This window comes from Lepidothrix coronata, unplaced genomic scaffold (assembly GCF_001604755.1).
Source record: "Lepidothrix coronata isolate B3197 unplaced genomic scaffold, Lepidothrix_coronata-1.0 Scaffold39, whole genome shotgun sequence".
In the NCBI taxonomy this organism is placed as follows: Eukaryota; Metazoa; Chordata; class Aves; order Passeriformes; family Pipridae; genus Lepidothrix; species Lepidothrix coronata.
In genome coordinates, this window is record NW_016690219.1 from 2594891 (window position 1) to 2617367 (window position 22477).

The 22477-nt window shown below is 36.6% G+C and overlaps 1 protein-coding gene across 3 annotated transcripts in view; it reads right to left on the minus strand.

Annotated features, from left to right (window-relative positions):
- Positions 1-244: 244 nt before the first annotated feature.
- ATAD2B (ATPase family, AAA domain containing 2B) overlaps positions 245-22477 on the minus strand; it is a 75152-nt gene continuing 52919 nt past the window's right edge. For all 3 annotated transcript variants that reach the window (XM_017813024.1, XM_017813023.1, XM_017813025.1), the window contains 5 exons: positions 19778-19915; positions 7595-8284; positions 5842-5969; positions 4550-4678; positions 245-3595 (listed from right to left, as the gene is read on the minus strand). In XM_017813024.1, coding sequence (XP_017668513.1) covers positions 3554-3595; positions 4550-4678; positions 5842-5969; positions 7595-8284; positions 19778-19915 — 1127 coding nt within the window. In that variant the 3' untranslated portion in view covers positions 245-3553. The remainder of the gene's footprint in view (positions 3596-4549; positions 4679-5841; positions 5970-7594; positions 8285-19777; positions 19916-22477) is intronic.

A 22477-nucleotide genomic window follows, 5' to 3' on the forward strand; every position in this document is an offset into this window, starting at 1 on the left:
ACTTTGATAGATTTGATAGATAGGAAGAGAGTGTTTCCTTAAAAACCCTCTAATTAGAAGCCATTTCTCTAATGGACAAACACTGAAAGCAGAAGTTTGGATTAAACTGCTCAAAATAACTAAACAGCAAGATCCCAGAGGGAAGCATCTCAACTGTGAAATCAAAGCAGGTCTGGTAAGGAAAAGACTGTTATCAGCCAGGAGGCAGCATTTCTTTTAAATACATTCTTGAAGGAGCTAAAGCTGTGTTTTCTTGTCATCTTTATTCAAGTATTTCACAGCAGTTATATTACAAATTACAGTAAAATGTTCAAAATCTCCAGAAGTTCAAAAAAAATTAAATAACTTACTTCAAACTAACGTAAAATGAAGTCAAAATGCAAAACATCAATTAAAACACAGTTCTGAATAAAACTATAGAATCCAAAATATACCATAGCTGATGAAGGAAGTCTACTTAATCCACAAAGTAGACACACGTTAATGAAAACAAACAGGACGCCCCAATGTCTAAATAACCCAATGTACAAGATACAAAAGATGCAAGTACAAGCCCAAATTCAAGCTTATGTTGTGATTATAAAATAAAATAAAAACAAAATAAATGACTATCAGCTGCAGGTCCTGCCATTCAGGAGACTGAAGGTAAAACCAGCGCTGACCCACCAACTTAATCAAAACAAAAAAAAAGGAAGACGATATTACAAAACCCAGTAATCCTGTAAATACATTGGCATATGAGGAAATCAAGTAACAATACAGAGGACACAAAACAAAACAAAAAAATAATCACAGGTGAGATTCAAGCTTGCAAATACAATTAACTCCATAGCCATCAACTTCACCCAAGAGCAACTCTATCATTCCAAGACAGCCCCTCCAGCCCCCCAGGGAAAACTCCTTCCTCCTGGTCAGCCACGTTCCATTGGCCCCAGCACAAGGACTCACACAGGAGTTTATTTGCAATTTTCACAACAAGAAACAAGGAAGAGAGGTCAATTTGTACAAACTCTTGCCAGTGCTATGTGGCAAAAAAATTAAAAACATACAAAGAGTAAACAAGTTTAGACCACATGGATAGATTAACAGCTGTTTAAACTCTATAACCACCAGACATCTGTAAAGGAAAACAAAAACTGAAGTGTGGTTATTTGGGCTAAGAAGGCGAGTATATCATTTTAGGTAAGCTGTCCACTAGAACATCTGATATCAGCTACTTTTCTCTAAAACAATATGGCAGCTCCTCAATTAGTAAAGTTGCCTCTTAACGATTTTTCCCAATCAACAACTGACAGTAAAAATTTTCCTTTAGAAACCTGACCTTTTAGAACCATTTTTAATGATAGGCATTAGCTTAAACTTGCTTTTCACACTCACTGGTGACTAAAATTCTCAACTGTTTTAGTTCATATAAATTTATTAACTTCTTACAAATGAATGCAGTTTTATCTTCCACAAGTGCTGCTGTTACTTGAACAAAAACTTCTTTGAGTAAGTGAAACTGGAATAAATATTCTTAAAAAATTCTGCAGCAAGAACCTGAGACTTGCAAAAAACCCTTTTATCAGAAACTTGCTACAAAAAATCTGCTACATTTCATTTAATCAAATCTTAAAGTTTGTAACAATTTCCATCAAAATACAAAATGCTGTTAATGTACCAGACACATAAATATCTCAAACAGGTATGATGCTAATAAATACTAAATGAAACATGGAAAAAAATCCCATAATCAAATCTGAGATCAAAGAATCTCATTTAAAATGTGTTTTCTGCTTGTTTTTGTTGTTTTTAATCGCACTTTCCCACCTAAAAAATACAGTTTCTGCATGGGTTGCATTTAGGTGTAACTAGACATACATGAACACTTAAAACCTTTTCCTGCCATTAGCTATGAAGAAAAACAGTGGCATTCGGGGGAGAAAAAGATCCAAGATAGAATTATGTTTAACCATAATGTACAAAGCACTTTGGATCACTGCAGCAGGCCAAGGCCCACGTTCTCTCTCTGCAGCACTACACTGGGATGAGCCGTAGAGGTGGAGACAAGTCCCTTAGCTTCGGTTTGGACGTGGGAGCAGAGTGATTACAGTCCTCCATGAACACTGTTGGTAACTAAAATACAAAAAGCTGAGGTAGCTCAGTATCTCTGCAGTAGTCTGTTTAATTAAAAACTAATCACACTGCATTGCATATTTCTGGACAGACACTCCTGCAGCTACGTAGGGACAGTCACAACGAATGGTTTATGATGGGAACACCAGCCAACTGCTCTACAACACCTTCCACGTGGGTTCAAAATAAATCAGCCCAGGTAATGTTGTAACTCCGAGCTTGTGATAAAACACAAGGGGTTTTTTTGGAATTGCCTAGACTATTCTCTCCAGTTGCCAGAAAGGAAAGGTGTTGAACTCCACAATTCAGACCCAGAGAACCCTGGTCCGAACAGATGGATTCCAAAGGATGTGCTCCAATCCCCCCAACAGTAACAATGCTTTGCACAGAACGACTTGTGAAACCTAATGTAAGTTTTATTTTCAACTGAGGTTGGGCTCCAGGACTTTGACCAACTATAGTGTCTTACCTGCACTGCACAGTCCAATCTATATTACAAACACACAACTTCAGAATGAAACCTGCAAGTATTAACCTTGCTTTCCTTAAAGAACTCACACTGGAAAACAAGGAGATGGTGGGAAAATGCTTCATTTTTAGTAACACAGAAGAGTTTCACTGTGTACTTGTTTCTAAAACAAATATATACCAATGAAAAAGGAATTTCACCATTTTGGTAAAGTATGTGGCTTTTTCAGTGTGTCTTAGTTTAGTTCTGTAGAGTAAGACAGGCATTATAGAACCATAATACTGGTTGCCATCCAATGAAGAGAATACAATTCATCCTTTTGGAGATCTTCATTCTGCAGACAGCTTTCTAACATTGCCATTTGCTATAATCCAAACAAACTGCTTAGCCTAATCTTTCTCAATTGACTAAAAGGCACATTAAAGGCAGTTCTAGAGAGCCTCATCTTCAAATTACTGTACATCCAGTTACTCAAGATTTCTACCATAACACATCACTGCCTTCTTTAGAACAGATTCATTTTGTCCATTACCCCAGAGAAGAGAAAAATTGGAAAAAAAAATTAAAAAAAGGTTGCCTGTTTAAAAATATTCAACTTAGATCTGCTCTTTCCAGTCCTCTTGTATGTGTTGGTCTTCACTTTGCCCGAAGTTTTCCCCAAAGATAAATGCATGTAGAGTGAACAAGAGCAGGAATGAGAACAGTTTCTGTAGCACCAAAAAATCTCCAAGCTGTGGCATTGCATTCTTTATTTATATCAGATACAACTATATGAAGTTCTGTTTGGTTCTTGTAGGCTGGTTGGTTTCAGGTACCTGAGACAATAGCACCAAATTCAACAGAAACAAAAAGAGAGAGCACTTAAGACCAAGGCTCTGCACATACTTGGTGCAAATGGAAACTGAATGGCTCAGAGGGCTGCTCTCCCATGAGCAGTTTGAGAGGATAAACCCACCCATCTTGACAAGTTCACAGGAATGTTTCAAACACACGAACTGTTCTTTCCATCTCCTGCAAGAGACACAGACCATCAATTACACATACATAGACAGAAATAAAGTTACATTATGTAGTAGTATTTACTGTTGTTTTTTTTTAATCTGAATAAATAATAGGAAAATAGACATTTCTGTTTATTAGCTGCTATCTGCTAGCAAAATATGGTAAAAGAGGAAACTAATTAAAGATGTATTAATGCAGAAAAGCACTCTACTATGACAGTCCATGAGAAAAATCGAAGCTTATCAGGGTCACTTATATAATTAATGTGCTCAATATGTATTAGGAAAGCATTGCAGTGGCACACTGCATGAATTCAAGTCTTACTGCACACTTATGCTATTGGTGACCCAGCTATAAACACATCTCTGCACAGTTTGGATTATCAAAGTAAAGATCAGTCTCTACATTCTCCTGCTGGATAAATGTCTTTTTAATCTACCTAACATTTTGCACAGTTTTTCAACACATTTTTAGGTGAAGATTGCAAAGGAACAGCATGAAAATGGTTTGAAAAGTGTTTTGCAGGAACTCTCAAAAAATCCCACACTAAGGCCTTTCCAGGTTTTGTTGTAAATTATTCATGGAGAAGAATATTTAGTGCTCAGTGATCCAACTGGAAACTTGCAATTGTTGTCCTTTTTCTCAGCAGGGCTGGTTATCAGCAAGCTGATCCCAATCCCTCTACAGCTAGAACAGTGATGTTGGATGGAATGCATATCCAGAGTTATGACCAGATTGTGCCCATGGTGAAATGAGCCTTTTCTGAGGAAGTGTTATCAGAAACAATCCCTGGTTTCTAAGCCATTAGTACACTAAAATTCTTTCTATTTAGAGATAAAGTCTCAAAGTCTATTTACAGGTTTTGCCTGTACATCAGTGAATTGACAGATTAACAGCTCTTGGAAAACCTAAACCTATCTCACAATATTCAGATAATGAATAAAAGGAACTGTACAACATCACCTCTATAAGTTGTGATTTGTCATAGTCTCTACGATGTCTGTAGATGCACTGACTGAGGAGTGAATATAATCTCTCAAGTTGGTCAACAGTCAGGTTGTCACTTTTCTTAACCACCAAATCAAGCAGTTTCTGTTGGAACAACAAAAGGTGAAGTTAAGAGGGTTTTCTATTATCAATTTTTACAATGTTTTTAAGGACAAATCAGAAATGCAACCTCTTTCTGAAGCCCTACTTTGAAGGGATACATACAAATAAAATGAACCACACCTGGGTAGCAGCAAGGCTATTCCTTCCATATAGATACAAAAAGGACTTGATGTCTCTCTTCACTTCTCTGCTTATACCCATATCTTTTTTTCTTAAGATTTTTTTACTCAGCATAGTTGGGGCAATGTTTGTTTTGTTTGAATGCCACTTCATCCTGTTTCATCTTGGTCAATAAAAACTGCCTTGATAGCTAAAGCAGACATTTTTAAGAATTTGCATTGGCAAGAAATTTTAAGTACTACCAAATGAAAACACACTTGGAACTCCACAAATGTTGACAAATGGTGCAAAACAGAGAAGTGGACAAGAAGGAGACACACAACACGTGTAACATTGCTCATAAACAAAAGGCAAAAGTACTGTACGTAGTAGCAAAGAGTAAAATTTAAGATTTTTTTTTTTCCCCTCTCATAACAATTCTATGGTTCCAAAGAGATTATCATCTATACTCCACAGAAAACGAGATCTCGATTTCATAGCAGGTCAAGGTAGTTTTTACAACAGAAGATAGCAAATTTTATTGTAACTTTGCCTAAAAAGGGACAAAACTGAAAGAAAATTAACTAGCAGTCTATGATACCAAAACATCAGCACAAAGTCCAATTTGCCTTCCAGTCCACTAACAGTTCCCTCCACCAAGTATACATACACAGGAAAGGAAAAGATGATGTTAACTCCTAATTACTAGGCATATTAACTCCTAATTACCAGGCACCCAGCAGTTCCTTGGTACCTGACATGTCCAATTAATGCATATGAGTACCTGCAAAACCTGCAATTAAAATAGTGGACTGCTGTGACATTACTGGATTTCTAAATGTAGTAATGATGGGACAGTCAGGATTCAGCAGTTCTAATAATTTTTCATCCAAAAAACACTGATCAACTAATAATTTGCAGAAGTCACTGCAGTCATAATACTTGTTTGCAGCCAAAAATATAGGAAACATTGCTTCAGAACAGAGAAAGGAAGCATTTTTCATGGAGTTTGTTAACAGTTCAATTTATTTTTTCAGTTCTATTACCTTTAGTCTGTCATGGTCAACAACTACAGAGGGTAAGGGATCTGATGGTTCCTCTGGGACCTGCTCCAAACTTGTGGGCTTTGACTGTTCCACAGCGACTTTCCGTGTTCTCTTGCTTTTGAATATACCTGTTATTTGAAAAACAATTATCAGCAACGCCAGTCTCACAAAGTGAACAGCTTGTTTCTTCACTTTAGTTTGATTTTGCTTGGTTGGTTTGTTGAGTTTTTTTTGAATCAAGCAAGAATGTAGCAGTGCACATTATTCATCAGTTTTGCAGAATTCTGAATGTTTACAGGTGCACAAAACTACAGTTCAGAAAACACACATGAAACTGGTAACCTTTGAACTCAGAAGTCCAAAGAGAAAACTGAATGCCACTAAAAGAGTTTCCCTTATATCATTTCTATTTAACAACAACAAATTAAAAAGCTTATAAGAGAAATTCAAATACTAAGCTAATGCTGAAAATCTTTCTGCTTGAGTGAAATCCTCATTTTTCTCTCAAAAGCATCCCATGTCTTCATCACCACAGTAATTCTAACATCTGCTTTACTTCAGAAATCTCATGCTTTTGTGACACTTTCCTGGTTTTTTTCCACCTCTGTGTTCAGGATGTTGTCCAATCCTGTTGCAGAGAATAAAGTGGTTTTATATCTCCTGATTCTCTCCCTACATTCATTCACTATTTTTCTCCTCCTCAGCTATTTAAAAAGCCTTTTCTTCTGAGGACCCCACTATTATAACCATCCTAAAGTATACAAAATTCAACTGCCAAATTTAGAAATGTAAAGGCTCTTAACACATCATACCCTTCTTGTGATATTCTTAGGACCTTTCTTGTACTATTCTCCTTACCCTTAGAGAAAACACGTATGTACAAACACAGTCAACATCTAGACAGTGATATTCTCAAAATTCAGATCTCTCATTAAAGCTCATTTACTTTGTAAATCTCAACACTAACTTTTGAAGTAAAGATTTCATTCTTTTAGATAATTCTGAAAAGCTCATTAAAAAGGCAATCATGTATAAGGCTTTTATTTCTGTTCCCTGAGGAAACTATGTCTCTTGTCTTCAAAGGACATGGCCCCTTCTTTTATGCACCACCAGGATTTCCCTTCTCCTTCTCTTATCCTTTTGCTGCACTGTTACTGTGTTCACTGTGACTCCAAAGCCAGATACCTTCTCCAACAGATAAACAACAGTTTATCTGGCTTTTTCTATGACTTCAACTTTTACTTTAGCTTTTGCAATGAACAAATGTTTTTAAAGGAATACATTACGTATTTCTATGGTTTTCCATCCAATGTCAATGATACTTTTATCATAAATCTCTAAACAAAACTAATCAAAACTTATCATGTAGATCAAAATATAAATCAGACAGAATATACAGACCAAAAGCTATATCATATATTTATCTCCATTTATAATATTTTAAATAGTTAATTATTGTTTTAATGTTCTCTCAGTATTTACAGTATTTCTACAAAGCCTACAAAAATAAACAGAATAGTGTTAGTATGAAGATACATTTACTTGCCTAAGATAAAAATACACCAAGTCAAGAGTAGACTTCTAATTTTTCTATGTGAATTAAATGTTTTAAGCATGCTAAGAGTTTCAAATAAATAGTCAGCACTTCATAAAATATTGCTATGTATTATGAATTGTAACATATCACAATGAAAAATATACACATTAACCTGGACACTAATAGTAAGACAGAAACATTGAAAACAACCTGTACCTTCTTTATCTGCTTCAGCATCTTTAGTTTCCATGTCTGTGCTCTGTAGTGTTATCTCATTATTGCTGCAATGTGGTAACTCAGCTTTCACTAGATCACTTTCTTGACTTTCACTGGAAGCTTCCATTCTCTCCTTTGGCTGATCTTCAGATAAAGATTTTTGCTTGTTACTATCTCTGCTGTCACAGGGTGAAACAGCATCAAGTGATTCCATTTTGCCATTATGACAGGCTGGAACAGGTACACCTTCGGAGCTGTGTACAGATGTCTCTCCATTCACACAGTCCCCTTTCAGTGTAGAGTCCTTCCTTAGTTCCTTTTCAGTACCCAGGGTAACACTGTCAGTTATTAATAGGGATTCATTTGAGCTCTCTTCTTCTGTGGATGCAAAATTGTTTTCCTTTGCTGATGTCCCATTGTTAAGCCTCTGCTCTGCATCTATATCCATAATATCACAAGAGGATTCATCATTTGTCATAGAGAGGTCTCCTGTTTCCTCTCCGTTCTCCTCAATGCAGTCAGTGCTGATCTCTAGCTCTCCATTTTCCAGCAATTTACTGTCCTCACCATGATTTTCATCATCAGCAAACTTTGCATCATCTTCATCTTTCTTCAAATTATTGACTTTCCTCTTCTTAATAATGCCTTTGCCCCACTGTGAGCGCCGTCTCGATTTCCTCCTTATTCGAACTGAATTATAGTGGGGAAAAAAAAAAAACAAAACCATTTAGATGCACAGGTACCCCCCAGTAAAGAGACCAGGATATTAAAATATGCTGCTGTGTATGAAACAAATGTGTTCACACTTCAAGGATAAAGCTGTCTCTTGATTTCAATGTGAGAAAATTAGAGACACCAAGGACTTTTACAAATATAAGGAGTGGACACTCAGTCATGCACACAATTCCTAAACTGTGGAAACAAGATATCCCTAAAAATGTATTTTATACATTAAGTATAATATACTAGATATATATACATTTTACCTATAAATATACATTTGTAGGTAAAACACTGAAAGAAAACAGCTAAGCAATGATGTAGAACTCATTCTCATTCGGGTAATGCAGACTCTAAAGACAGGTATTCTCATTTTCCCTTTTTAGGTCCTCAGCAATTTAAAATCATTATACAACAAGCAAGAAGTGCAACCCACGGATTCATAGAATAATTCAGGTTGGAAGGGACACGAGGAAGTCTCTGGTCCAACCTACTACTCCATCCAGGGTCAGCTGTGAGGGCAGACCAGGTTGCTCAGGGCTTCACCCACCCATGTATTGAAAACCTCCATGGATGCAAGACTCAAGGACCTTCATGAACATCCCACATGGATGTGTTACTGTCATAACAGTGAAAAGGTTTTGTGACTTGTATGCAATCACTTCTTATTCCCGTTTATGTCCACTGTCAATTCAAAAGCATCTTCACTGTTTAAATCAGCTAAATCTCCTCCATCTTACATTCATTCCCACCTTTGTACTCAAGATCACTGCACTGACAAAATGTGGTTTTAAAAAAAAAAAAAATCTCACAAACACCTCATTTATATGAGCCTGTAAGCAGAAGAGGAAGCAGTGGTCCTTAAACTAACCTCACCACCCCTGCCTTTCCTCTGTATTGTGTAACTCAACTTGAAGCACCATGGCAATGTGATAATTTTTTCAGTATTTTTGCATCCTTACTTGTTCATTGTTTCTTATTTCTCAACTGTATATTCTATGCCTTTGAAAAATTACATAATATACTACTTTTCAGAAAGGGTATTTTATTTTACTAACCCATCTGCAGCAAGATACAACTAAGGCACCGATCTAAAAAGAGGTTTTGGGACACTTCTGCAATATGATCAGCAAATGCAGAAGGAAGACTATTCAAACCTAATGCTATTGTCAACATCCTTTTCAAGTGCACCAACAAGACACAGCTCAGAAGACCAATAAAAACGCTGGGAAAAACTGAAGCTTCTACGTTCAAATTCAAACAACAATGAAAACTGCTCATATTTTTGCAAAACTGCTGAACTTGTGGCCAAGTGACTATAAATGAAAATCACAGCCAACAGTTACCAGAGATTGACAAATTTTCTTCGTTTCAAAATGCACTCTTATGTTAAGCACCTTCATAATGTTCTTTATATTTGTAAGTTGCTTTGATTTATGGGGTATTAAGTCCTAGATCTGTGTCTGCCAACCTCACACTGAGTTACAAAGATCTTGCTTTGAAGATATAAGCACTGTGCAGGTACAAGTGCTGTGAATTAATTCACAGACGCTCAGAGAAGCACAGCTGTACTTCAGAACTTGCTTCCCATGAGTGTGTATGCAGCTAGTTTCACCACTGCATTAGGAATAAATCTTAACCTTTTAGCTTTAAAGCTATCTAAAGATACAATCACACTGCAATAAAAACAGTCTCACTTGGAATGTGTATTTATTTCTACAAATAATCCTTATGGAGAACTGCAAATTTTGAGAGGAAAAAAAAAAAATGCTTTCTCCAGGTATTTTCAAGGTTTGATAGTGGCTTCTACAGTCAGGGTCCCTGTTTTACTGATGAGAAACTACAATCTACTCATATAACTTTTCAGGAGTTCATGTATTTTTTTCCCTAGATTGTACAAGAGATTTTCATTAACAACTGAAGCAGCAAATCTCAAACTAAACAGGGATATGTAAACTTATGACAAAATAAACTCCCCTCTTAGGCAATGGGCTTAGCCTCAGTTCAACTCCAAAGTGGGTAAAAATAGGACATAGAAGGGGAATAAAAGTCTTTTAAAGGAAATCTAGTATGTCCTGAAATGTATAAACTATTAGTTGAAATTTTTAAAGATACACTGATTTGGCTCTTTAGGCTGACTTTGCTGTCAGATAGCTATATCAGCTATCATGTCAAATATATTTGACATTTTTTACATCGGTGAATTGTACTTTAAGTATTTTAATGGTGCATCTCTTCTGTCCACCCTGTGAGTCCCACCTAGGATGAGGACCCATAATTTGCCTGACCACACAAGTACATTCCTAAAATTCTTAAGTGAGAGAAATCACATTAAAGTAAAATGGAATTAATCCTTGTATTACACATCTCCTTAAATTTCAAGTCTGCCCAAATGACAGCAAGTCGCACTCACTCACTGTCTCATGCAGTACTTTTCAAACATACATTGTATGTGTTGTTTTTTACTGCTATTTTTAATTAGGACAAAGCAACCACTAAAAAGTGCTGCAGCAACGTCTTTTGGGATGAGAGAGGAAATTCTGGCTCCAGATCCTTAGCAACCAAAGCATTGTTATATGTATTTTTCTTCTATACAGACAGCCAAGCCTGTAAAACAGTGAAAAAATTGAGCAACAAATACTGTATTTAAAAACAATATCCACCACCAGTCTGTCTTTCTGTCCTGCCCAATTCCTGTAGACAAGGGAATGGTACAAGTAGGAGAAGTGTTTAACGGACCACAGAACCATGTGACCAATTGCAGACAACACCACCAGCTTTCATAACCTACACTGATTCCCTTCCTTTTTACTGGAAAGAAAAAGGCACTACTGCAAGAACATCATGGACCTGAGAAGCTGGTGTATGAGGCAGGAAAAAGTAAAACTTATCTCTGCATCCTGCAGGACAGTTGAATATGACTCAAAAAAGAAGAAGGAGCTACCACAGGGTAAAACTGATGCAAAACTAAAAGGCTAATGGGCAGGAACTACTGAATTAATGGATTGCTGCTAAAAAATAAACTGGGGTCCCATCTTTGCTACCTTAATGTTTATATTTTAGAAGACTGTGAACTGTCAAGAGCAGAATGAGTGTCTTTTTATTTTCTAGTCAATATGATTCATGACATACTATCAGTTTCCAGTAGGTAACAGAATGAGACAGCTATTTACAGAAGAAAAACTTTGAGTGAACTTTGTTAAAAAAATGAACAGAGTACAGACAATTGCAAGTTAATGCCTTAACACCTTTTCAATTACTCCTTTTAAAACTACTCATCTGAAATCTCTCCATTGATACCCACTCTTCTGGCAGTTTTTGTGCCAGAGGCAGTAAAAATACTATTGTCAGAGGAATCCTGCTTTATAGAACTGAGTTTCTATAACTCAAACTATTATAATACCAATTATTCACACATGAATACATTCACTTGCCTTCTGAATTTCTCAACTCTTCACTCTATAATCTTCACATAACCTCTACAGATTTGCCAAGGGGATCCTCACTTCAGTTCTAGCTTCTTTCTGGTTTGCTTTTTTGTAAATCACTACTCAGAATTTTTAATGACAATAAATACCTGTCTGACCACAAGTCACACATAACATTTCATTTTGGTTCACATGAAGCTGATATCAAACCCAAACTTCACCTGCTCCTTTTTTTTTCCTAAGCTGCACAATCCATGCAGACAGTACTTTTTAAAAGTGCTATGTAATACAATGCAATTAATCACTGAATACAAATTTACTCTACATTTTGTGAAGCAATAAGTGAGGTTTCTCAATTCTTCCATTCTAAGTTGAGTTACCCTTACAGAGTTGTTTGAAAGACCCATAAAGAAGGCAGACAGTATTTCCCTCAGTAATGATTAAAAAACAAATTCTCTACTGTCCTTACTTCATAAGGACTAGTCCTCTACGTGAAGTTAAGTAAAATGAAACCTATAGCAGACATCTAGAAATTCTGAATTCTTGCCCACTCACAGGTGCTGCTTGGAGATTCTCAAGTCAGATACACCAAGTAATGACAACATCTTCTGGTGAAATAAGCACCAACCTTGTCCAGAGCAGAGCATAGTTCTTGGCTATTGAAGAACAGTGATAGCAAAAAATAAATCCTAAACGATATGAAACAAAAAAATTCCAACTCCTTCTCACATTCCTGAAATACTTCTGCAAGATCTAATGGTAACTATGATCTTTCTGTCTAGTATGGTCTGAAGAAAACAGACCTCAGAAACATGGGTGAATGGTACAGAAGCTTCAGAGTTGAGGATGCACTGTTGCTGTCCCTCACATCGAGCACAACAGTGACAGAACTGTAGACCATACAGCAATAAAGTTAACAGTTGGAAAAGAAAGTAGATATAAATAGAAAATTCAAAGACTGTCAATAATTAATAAGCAAGTCTGCTTCCCTTAATATGGATGAACTCTAATGAGATGTAGCAACAAAAGCAGAGACGTTTCTCTTTAAATTCCCGTAGTCTGACTACTACAGTACAGTGAGTGCAGCACAGCATTCAGAGGCTAACAAGTTCACTTCATGCTGCAGAAAAGACCCTTACATGCCTCTGCACTGCTTAAAATCCATCAGAGAATGTGAATCTTCTATCATTAAATGATAAAACTGACATCCATCAAACAGTAAATTCTCTGTTGTTACTTTATTTCATGAAGAATTCTTGGGGATTAAAATCCGAAGAAGATTCTCATGGCAAGCAAGATCACCATGGATCTAGACTTTTTGTCTGCAGTATCAAGAACCACTTAAAGCAATGCATATTCTAAGTTTTTCTTCCATGATCAAAACCCTCAACTCCTTTTTGACATCTTGTGTGTAAAGTAACTCAAAGCCTTGAGAAAGCACTTACTATCACTTATGCTCTCTTATGCAGCATCCAGAATATCTATGTACTTGCCACAGTAATTTAGCTGCTTCCAGTAGCTCCACATTCCTTACCAAGGGGCACCAAATAGTCCGCTTGAAAGTCTCTGGAGTTTCCACTCACAAAGTCCCAAACTGCAGTCAGAGATAAGCAGCAAGAAAGAACAGAGCACAGTTCTGCAATGGCTTAAAAAGCAAAATGTCTGTTAGCTTCCACTAACAGACAAAGCCATTCCTCATCCAAAGCCAGCTATAGCATTTGCACTACCTCATTTGTGCCAGCACTACTGTTCCTGCAGTAAAACAGATAAGGGAACTAAATCCATCTGAAACGTTTGGTTTTGGTTTTTTTTTCCCCTGGGTTAGTTTTCAATATCTTTGGTTGAGCTTTCCAACTCATGAATGACGGTGCTGGCACAGGGGACATGGTGGGAATATGGCACCAGTGACAAGGCAAATAGTGACCTGCAGTTTGACCAGCTTGAAGTGACTAACCCCTGAATGGGTAACTAACCTCTGAAAGATGCCATTTTCTTCACCTGGATGGAGGGTACTCAAGGCACAGAGCTGACAAGTACATTAGAAGAACTGCATGCAATAGCTTCACATATTTATGAACTTCATCAGCATATGTAACAGTTTATGTTGTGTAAACAAATACTGGAAAGAACCTGGGCACCGCTCCTCAATAAGGAAGAGTCAAGTTTCATAAGGAGTTGAAATGCATACAAAACCAACCTTAGCTGCAGCATCCTCAGCATTTTCTCCTCCAGTCACCTGCTTTCCCCTACCATCCCCTATAATGCTCTCGACTCAAGCTCTTCCCAATATTTATCACAAAATTCTCAGTATCTCCTGTTTCTCCTCACCCCAATGAACAGGACACACGATACACCACAGCCAAGATGAGCAGGCCATGCCTGGACAATACCATGTTTTAGTTGACCAGCTGCCAAGACCAGGCAGAACAGATAACTACCATTTTCCATCTATTGCCTTTTCCTTCACTAGACACGTGGATTTATCCAGCTACCAATTTTCACAAAACCTGCAGGAATCTAATCTTTCAGCCCTTAACGCCTGTCAAATCTCTCTGAACTCTGCTAAATGATTCACAAGTTATTAGGGGAGCCGAGATGGACAGAGAGCACAGGTATGATTTACATGAAACCAGAGTTATTATGTTAGTAAAATACATGACAGGACAGTCACATGGGAAAATTAAAGAGGAAAATGAAGTCAAAACAGAAAAGACAATCAGATTAATGCCACCCGCGGAGATAATTTTTAGACTTTCCACCTCTATAGGTCTGTTCATTTTTCCTCTGCTGATTAGCCCTGTGCAACAGCAACTATTCCAGCTATACATATTCTTGGTACCTTCCATTCGCTCTTAAGGACTAATGAATGACAGCTTCCTGCTTTAAGGGAGCCATGAACAAACAAAAAAGAATCATGGCCACTGGGTGGTTTCTCTATTAAAGAGACAAAATTGAAAAAAACCAACACAATACAAAGAAATCTGAAGGTAAGAAATGGGTATTAACCACCAGAAAATTCACAACTTCTGAAGACAGAAATTTATCCCCCAAATTTAAAGCAAACGTTGTTGCAGATTTAGAAAGAGAGGAAGGAAGGGATCTATCTGGTCTGAAAACTGCTTTTATTACCTCACTTGTGCATACCACTTCAAGGAAAAAACCTGGCTTTAGAAGAACTAATTAAAAAACCTTTTTACCATGTTTCTAAGAAAGGAGGTTATAATGCTTCAAGAAAACCTCCTTCTTAAGAAAGGCTGAGCCATCTTGCATTACTGAGTTATAAAGGAGATGAATAACAGGAGAATAATAAAAAGTCACTGATCAGGTAAATTGTAGAACCCATTTTGCCCTCTGTCAGAGAAAGGAGACATTCGATCAGTTCAAGAGCCAGTTTTTTAACAGTGATGCAACATTTCTTTGCCACTAGGTATCACTGAGGCTAAAAGTGATGGGATGCCAAAAAAGTAGATTTATTAGAACTCCCACAAATTCATTAAACTGCATTTTAAATAAGAAGAATTACAAAACCTATGGGTTTTTAAAGAACTGTTAACCAACTTGGAATCAGTTGAGTTGGTATTTCATCAAAATCAGACATTAAAAAAAATATTTCTCAAATGTTTGCAAGTTCCTCTTAAAGCATCTGGTTGAAGCCAGCATCAGACACAAGAGATCAAACTACTCCCACCTAGAATGCCAACTCCTACACTACCCAGAACAAAATGATAAAGAAACAAAGATAGTTCTCTCAGCCCTGAGAAAAGATGTCCTCAAATCCCAGAAAATCTTTTTTAATGATGTCTGTCAAGTTACAGTACTTGCCTCTATCTCAAGTGAGAAATAATCCAAGTCAAATCTGGAAAGCGGGAGGAGACGACAAAACAGTAGCAAGTGTACGATGTGTGACAAAACAGCAGCTACTCAAAATTTAATGTTAGCATCTGGATGACTGTTAATATGCCAGTATCCAAATTCTGAATCCAAACTCAGAACTAAACCAAAAGACAGAAAATAGTTAGAATAATAAAAACCATATGGCATCTGGTCTGCCATGTCCTTTGATAAGGCATTGCTGCAGCCACAGGAATGCCTGAAGTACAGTAATCACTGACACCACTGCAACAGAGAGGTCAGAGACACTAAACAGACAAAAATCAGACAATGACTGAGAATAAAATGGTTTCTAAGAAAGACTGTAAACAAAAGGCCTTTTCTTTCTAAAAATCTTTAAAAAAAATACTGACAAAACAAAATCCTTTCCATGATAAAGCAGAAACACATAAGTTTCACATGACAGCAAAGATCACCATTAAGGGGAAAAGAAAACCAAACCAAAAACCAACCAACCAACCAAAAAAAAAAGAAAAAAAAAAACAAAACCAAAACCAAACCAACATAAAAACACACACAAAATATTATTTATTTAGGAACTACATTTTCTGCAACAGTTTTTTAGATCCTTGCTTGATCTCCCTGCAGTTCTTTCTATAGAGATCACTAATCACTTAAATTATTGGGAAAAGTTAACAGTGTGTTTACTTCATATTTCATAAAATGACTTTTATATAAAACTTGTATTTTTAATACTTTGCACAACACAAAGGATTTAAATTTTTTTTATTTGCTCCAAATGCCATTTTCACAGCTATGCTATTTATCATGTGGCATAAAAGACATCCTCACTATGAAGAAAATATAAAATCTGCGGTCTATCACTACAATATATTATCATTAAATGCTGCAAAAAAAGATAAGAATGCAAAGCCAAATCATCCCCATAGAGTTTATTTATATGTAACACTGAAGGAAGCAACTGGAAGACAGTAAAATAGTATGCAACATGCCCCATCTACTGGCAAAATGGAGCAGCTGGATAAAGTTTTACTAAACAGTATCTCAACAATTAAAGAGATGCTAATGCTCTCTGTGCTAATATGTGTCTAAACCACTTAATTTAGCAGACACACTGAACTGTATATTCCTGGTAATTTCCTTTTCCACACAACGGCAAAATAGGACTCTTCTCATCAGTGCACAGTGACAAGAGGTAATGGGCATAGATCAAAATACAAGACATTCAAAATTAAGGAAAAGAAGTTATTGTGAGAGTTGCAAAGCAGTACAAGAGGTTCCCTAGGCATATCACAGAGCCTCCTTTATTGGAAATGTTCAAAATACAATTAGACAAAGCCTTGAGCAACCAGCTCTGAGGGGAGTTAGACCAGATGATCTTCAGAGGTTCCTTACAACCACAGCAATTTTGTGATTCTATGATCATAAAACCACTTATATCAGACTTTTTACCTATGCCTCGTTCTAAGTTCCCACCAGAACACTTGCACTTTTCTCAAAATACACTGTTGATATGGAAATATTTTAAATTATCTGTGGCAGAACTTGCCCAAATAGATTTTCAGCAACGTCTGTAATGCAACGCACTTTAAACTCATCTATACTGTGATAAACAATCCACCACATCTGTACCTGCAATGAGAGAAATAGAAGCTGCAGATGAAATCTAGCTCAGGAACGTGTATCACCATGTCTTCAAACACAACAACTATTCTGTGCCACATTTCTGACAGCTCATCTTGGTCTAATCAAATCAACAAAATATCTAAAATGCATTAGAAAAATTATATGAATCACAAAATAATAGGTAACAAAAAAACTAAAAGTTTTATACAAAATACATAACCTCAGAAAATAAACCAACATATAATAATCTAACTTTCTCTACTGAACAGGGCTTTAAATTTGGCAAGGCTACTGCACTGTCTGCAGTTCACTCTGTTTTTAGAGAAGATACTTGACAACAATTTCTTTTAGAGTTCTCAAGTTTTTCATCTGAATTAAGCTTTTTGCAGCTATTCTCTAAAATACTGTAAAAAGAAAAAAGCTTCCAAAAATAATAACTTATCAGGAAAATAATGTTACGATTGGTGATTTTTTTCCTTAGGATTTCTATAAGGAAAAAAATTAATTCAAGTTCAAACAGCAGAAAAACTGAAAGATTTTCAGAATTATTAATTGAAAAGTACAGGTTTTTATCCTGTGTAATTAAAATACACAAATAATTTTCCTTGTTACTCTGCTTTTGCAATACATTATAGCCTTCAAAAAAAATCTTAGTTCTTGACCATAAAAAAAATTTCCACTCTACCTCTAAAATCATGTCTGTTCAGAAATTCCTTCTCTAAACTTGTTTCTTCCATTTATACAATCACAATCCACAATATCATTTGCTGCTATTCAAGCTCCCTACAGTCTGCTCAGTTCTGCTCTCACCCTTCTCTAGCTCTGTCCTCCAAGCACCCTTTTAAGGCCATTTCTCTTCCTAATTTCTAGTTCCTACTGAACTGACCACATCAATCTTTAAGTGTACCCATGTACTACTTGAAATCCTTCTGCAGATTTGTGATTGCTCACCAATTCCTAGTTCTCTCTCTTGATTACTAGAGGCATCACATCCCTCCTGGACTAGTTACCTTTCCCAGACTCAGCCTTAAAAGGAAGATTTTCATTTGATCACAGTCCCAAACACCACTAAGCCTCAAATTTTCTCGCCTTCCAAGCTAAATCACCAAAATACTAACAGGATCAGTGCCTTAACAGTAACTTTTCTGTTTACAGAGACACTGGCAGTTTCCTACAGTGGATGACTTGAGTTTTCAAACAACTGCCACTGCCTCCACAACGGGGAAGAGACAGGAGCTGCTTTGGATGCAAGTCACCAGCAACGGCTGCTCCCTCTCTTCCCAAGAGATGTCCAGCTTGGAGGTCTATAAACCCCACCATCTGCTGCACAGCCAGGAAAGTGCTCTGTAGATCAGCCAGAGTGAGAATCTCCATCTTGGATTTCACAGAAAATTAAAAAAAAAAGTTTGGGAATCCCTTCCCTCCACTTCTGTTTTTGCATGAGCTGCCAAATGAATAAAGAACAGCTTGGATCCACATCATCAATTTATTATATAACAATTTATTCAAGCCATAATTCTGTAGATTGACTTCAATTCCTTTAACGGAAGAAATTACAGCTTCAGGAAATAAAACCATACACCTCTAATTAATTAAACCATTTGACACCAACACTATCATTCATATGTAAACAATGTTCATCTCTGGGCAATTATCACTGTGCCTAGAAAACGATTTCTCATCAAGGAAAAGCACCACTAAGGAGACACAAAGACCAATGAAAATTTGTCTACTTCAATCTATTAGTTTTTCCTACTAAGCAATAACTGATAATGCTACTAATAATATATAAATAATGGACTCCACATCTTCAGCAGGAATATCATGCACAACTATCAGTATATTCCTCATACTCACTTTCTCTTACTCACTTTATTTTCTTTATTAAGGAAATAGTTGTTAGGTATTTACCTGTTCTAATCAACTTACCTCTTAAAAGTAATTGGCAGTGCCTCTGATTATCTACAGTCACACCTCACAATCCTAGAGATTTTGATCATTTACTTGAATTAATCCAGCAGGCTCCAGTGAGCGTATCTTAATATTCTCCAGTAATGCTTACTAACTATTGAAAACCATTGCCATAAAGGAAAATAGTTAAATCTGCAATCTCCTTTCTAGCTTTTAGCACGATACTGAATGTATTGAAGTAGAAAGTGAGTACAGTGCATGTGAGAGAGTATTAAGCAGTATGTAGGTATGTACCTGTCCATACACAGAAGTTAAAAGAACCTGAGCACTTATTAAACAAATAAAATTGATCTTCCAATTGGATCAGAGTTGTCTTAGACTGAAAATAGTATTTTACAAAGAAAAACGCAATATACTCATATTGCATCCGAAAAACAGTTATTCTTCATGACAAAAAACGAAATTCTGCTTCTTTACAACTTCTCTTGGGCAGAGATTTCACGTAGTCAGAAAAGGAGTATGTGTTCCACGTCTTTGTATAAAATTACTTCTGAAAATAATCAGTAAGCAGTAGTAGAGACATATTTGAAAAGTTTGCCCTTGGAAGAACCTCTAATTTTGCACAATTATCACCCAAAGTACTCACATGCACATTTAGTCGCAGAGTTGGGCCACACGGCCATCGTAGGTTTTTGTTTGCTCCGAAATGCCTCTTCAACTCGAGCTTCTGTTTTCCGTACAGCGGAACCATGAGGATTTATCTGTTCTGCTGGTACTGATAAGCCTGCATGCAAAAGATAACCATACCTATTTAAATAAAGCAAACTGCATAAAACTACTGAATTTAAGAAGAAATTTGGAATACCATACTGCAATAGCAACACGTCAATTAATATTTAGCTGGACACCCAAAGCAAAGATTGGAATCAAGAATATTTGGTTTCTACTTTCAAAATAACTTACTGGTTACATGGTCTTAAAACTGGCAGTTCTTACAGATTAGAAAAATGTGACTGTTTCTCACACTTGGATCCCCAAAGATTGCACTCTTCTATCCATGTTTCCTCTACAAAGCAAACTCTTACTGACCATTTCAATTTTTCCTGATTTTAAACAGATGATTTAAAATAAGTGGCAAGTCAAAATGACATCTTCTGCCACATCAAAAAGAGTATCTGAATAAGAATCTTGTATTGTCACTGTGATCGATGTTACATAAAATGGATCCATTTCAGAGTCAACAGCTCTTAGATTAAGAAAATACAATTCTGCTTTTAACAAAAAGTATAGTTTGCTTTCTGTAAGGTGGTTCATCTCATTGCTTCTACTGTTTCATAGGGTTTTTAATTAAATTCTAAAAAGGCAAACTTTCATATTGGTTAAGCACATTTTAAAGAAATCAATGAATCTCTGAAGTTTCATATTTGTGAACTAGAATTTCCTATCCAACTACTAAAACGGTCTTCAAAATATCCTATCATGTCCCAATAGAAACCAGAACCAAGTGATCAAGAGCTGACATCCATCAAAACCAATGGATGCAGAAATTAAAAGATTCACAAAGAAACTCTCACCTCACAGTAATTACAGTGTAAATTTCTAGGTACCATTACAAATATTTTAAACTGCATAACATATGTCATTACTCAAAACATCCACCACTTCTACCTTTTTATCTGCTGGTCTCAACAAGAAGCTGCAAATTTCAATAATCTAGGATATATAGTTCTTATTTTACCAACTTAAAACTTGCTATCCTTAGGTTCAGCCTCTTTCAACAAAAGCACCCCACTTCAGTCATACAGGAACAAGAAATTCTAGTTTAACTTCTAGATACTGATTTTATTGTACAGTCTATCTTTTTGTTACACTGCCGTACTTCTGAGACTGGTCGCCAGTCACAGTACTAAGTAAAAATGGTATATTTGTCCAAAAAAAACCCCAACAAAACCGGAAAAGTTGTACAAAAAGAAAGCAATGTAGAAAATATCTTCCATTTTACAACTGTGTAAGACTGCTAAATAACTTTCCAAAAGCACTGTGAAGAAAATAGATATGGAGTTTTTAGTCTTTTTCATCCCTTGCTCAAACTACTCTGAAGCAGGGTACATGTCAAAGTCTAGACCAGCAGATGCACTGTGGTTGTGCTGCTCTGCTCTCTTGCTAAGTATATTCTATAGAGCAAAACGGGATAAAGGCAAAGCTGATTAGCTTTCATATCCCTTCCATCCATTACAATGACCAGTGCCAAGACTATGTTCCTGAAGTGCTGCCATCCTAATGATCTGCACCACCACAATCTTTGACACAACCTCTGATCCAGGAACAGGACAATCTCTTGTTGTTGCCTCACAGCCTGAGGCTTCCTCAGACCTCAAGAACTTGATATATTTTCCTTCATTCATAACCAGTTAATCTAACACAGCTTCTTCCATTCATTCCAAGTATTGCATCCTTGCTAACCCAGTAAGTGATCTTAGCCCTCCACATTCTACAGCTGGACCAGCTGCAGAGCTCATTTCTTCTTGAAACCACCACAGTGCGGTCCAGAAGCACGAGCATCTTTGAAATGTCACTGTGGCACTGTAACAACTTCCATGCCTATGTACTGAATCCACTTTGAAACCTGCCCATTGCTGTCTGTGAGCTGTCGTCCTTCACAATCAACTGGCACTGCTTGTCATCTACCTGTATTTGAAGGTCCACTAACCAGCATCTCACACCAAAAGTACCTGGTTTTTCCATTGCAAGATGCCATTAGCCTTAATTATGACTTAAGAAACTCTCCTTTCAATAGGGTTTTGACCCCAAAAATACATATATTACTTGGCCACTGCCGCAGAAAGAAGGGGAGCATTCAGTTAGTTCTTGCAAACTTGCAAGAAAGGACTACAAGCCATAGAGTCACGCTCTAACAAAGAGCTCTTACAAACATTTACTTTAACCTCGGAAGCAATAACCTTTAACAATCACAGGGACTCAGATAATTAACTGAGCACAGCTCCCAGCATGACACTATGGACCAAATTGTGAATATTCTTATACTTCTAGTAGAAAAGTACAGAGGAGAAACGAAGGCATTATATTAGTTCTGTTTTACATACACAGTGAATCACAATTGGTTCACTTATCCACAATTCAAGGCACACATTGGAGGCTTGCACAAAATTAGACAAAAACATGCATGACTGAATGGGAAAATAAAAGGAATTGCATCCATTTTAACCTGAAGAAGAAAAAGCCTACAGATACCTGCATAGTTCAAAGAAATTTATTAATAAAGCGTCTTCAATCTACTGACAGAAGTATTTCAAGAACCAGCAGTTACAAGTTGAGACCAGCCAAT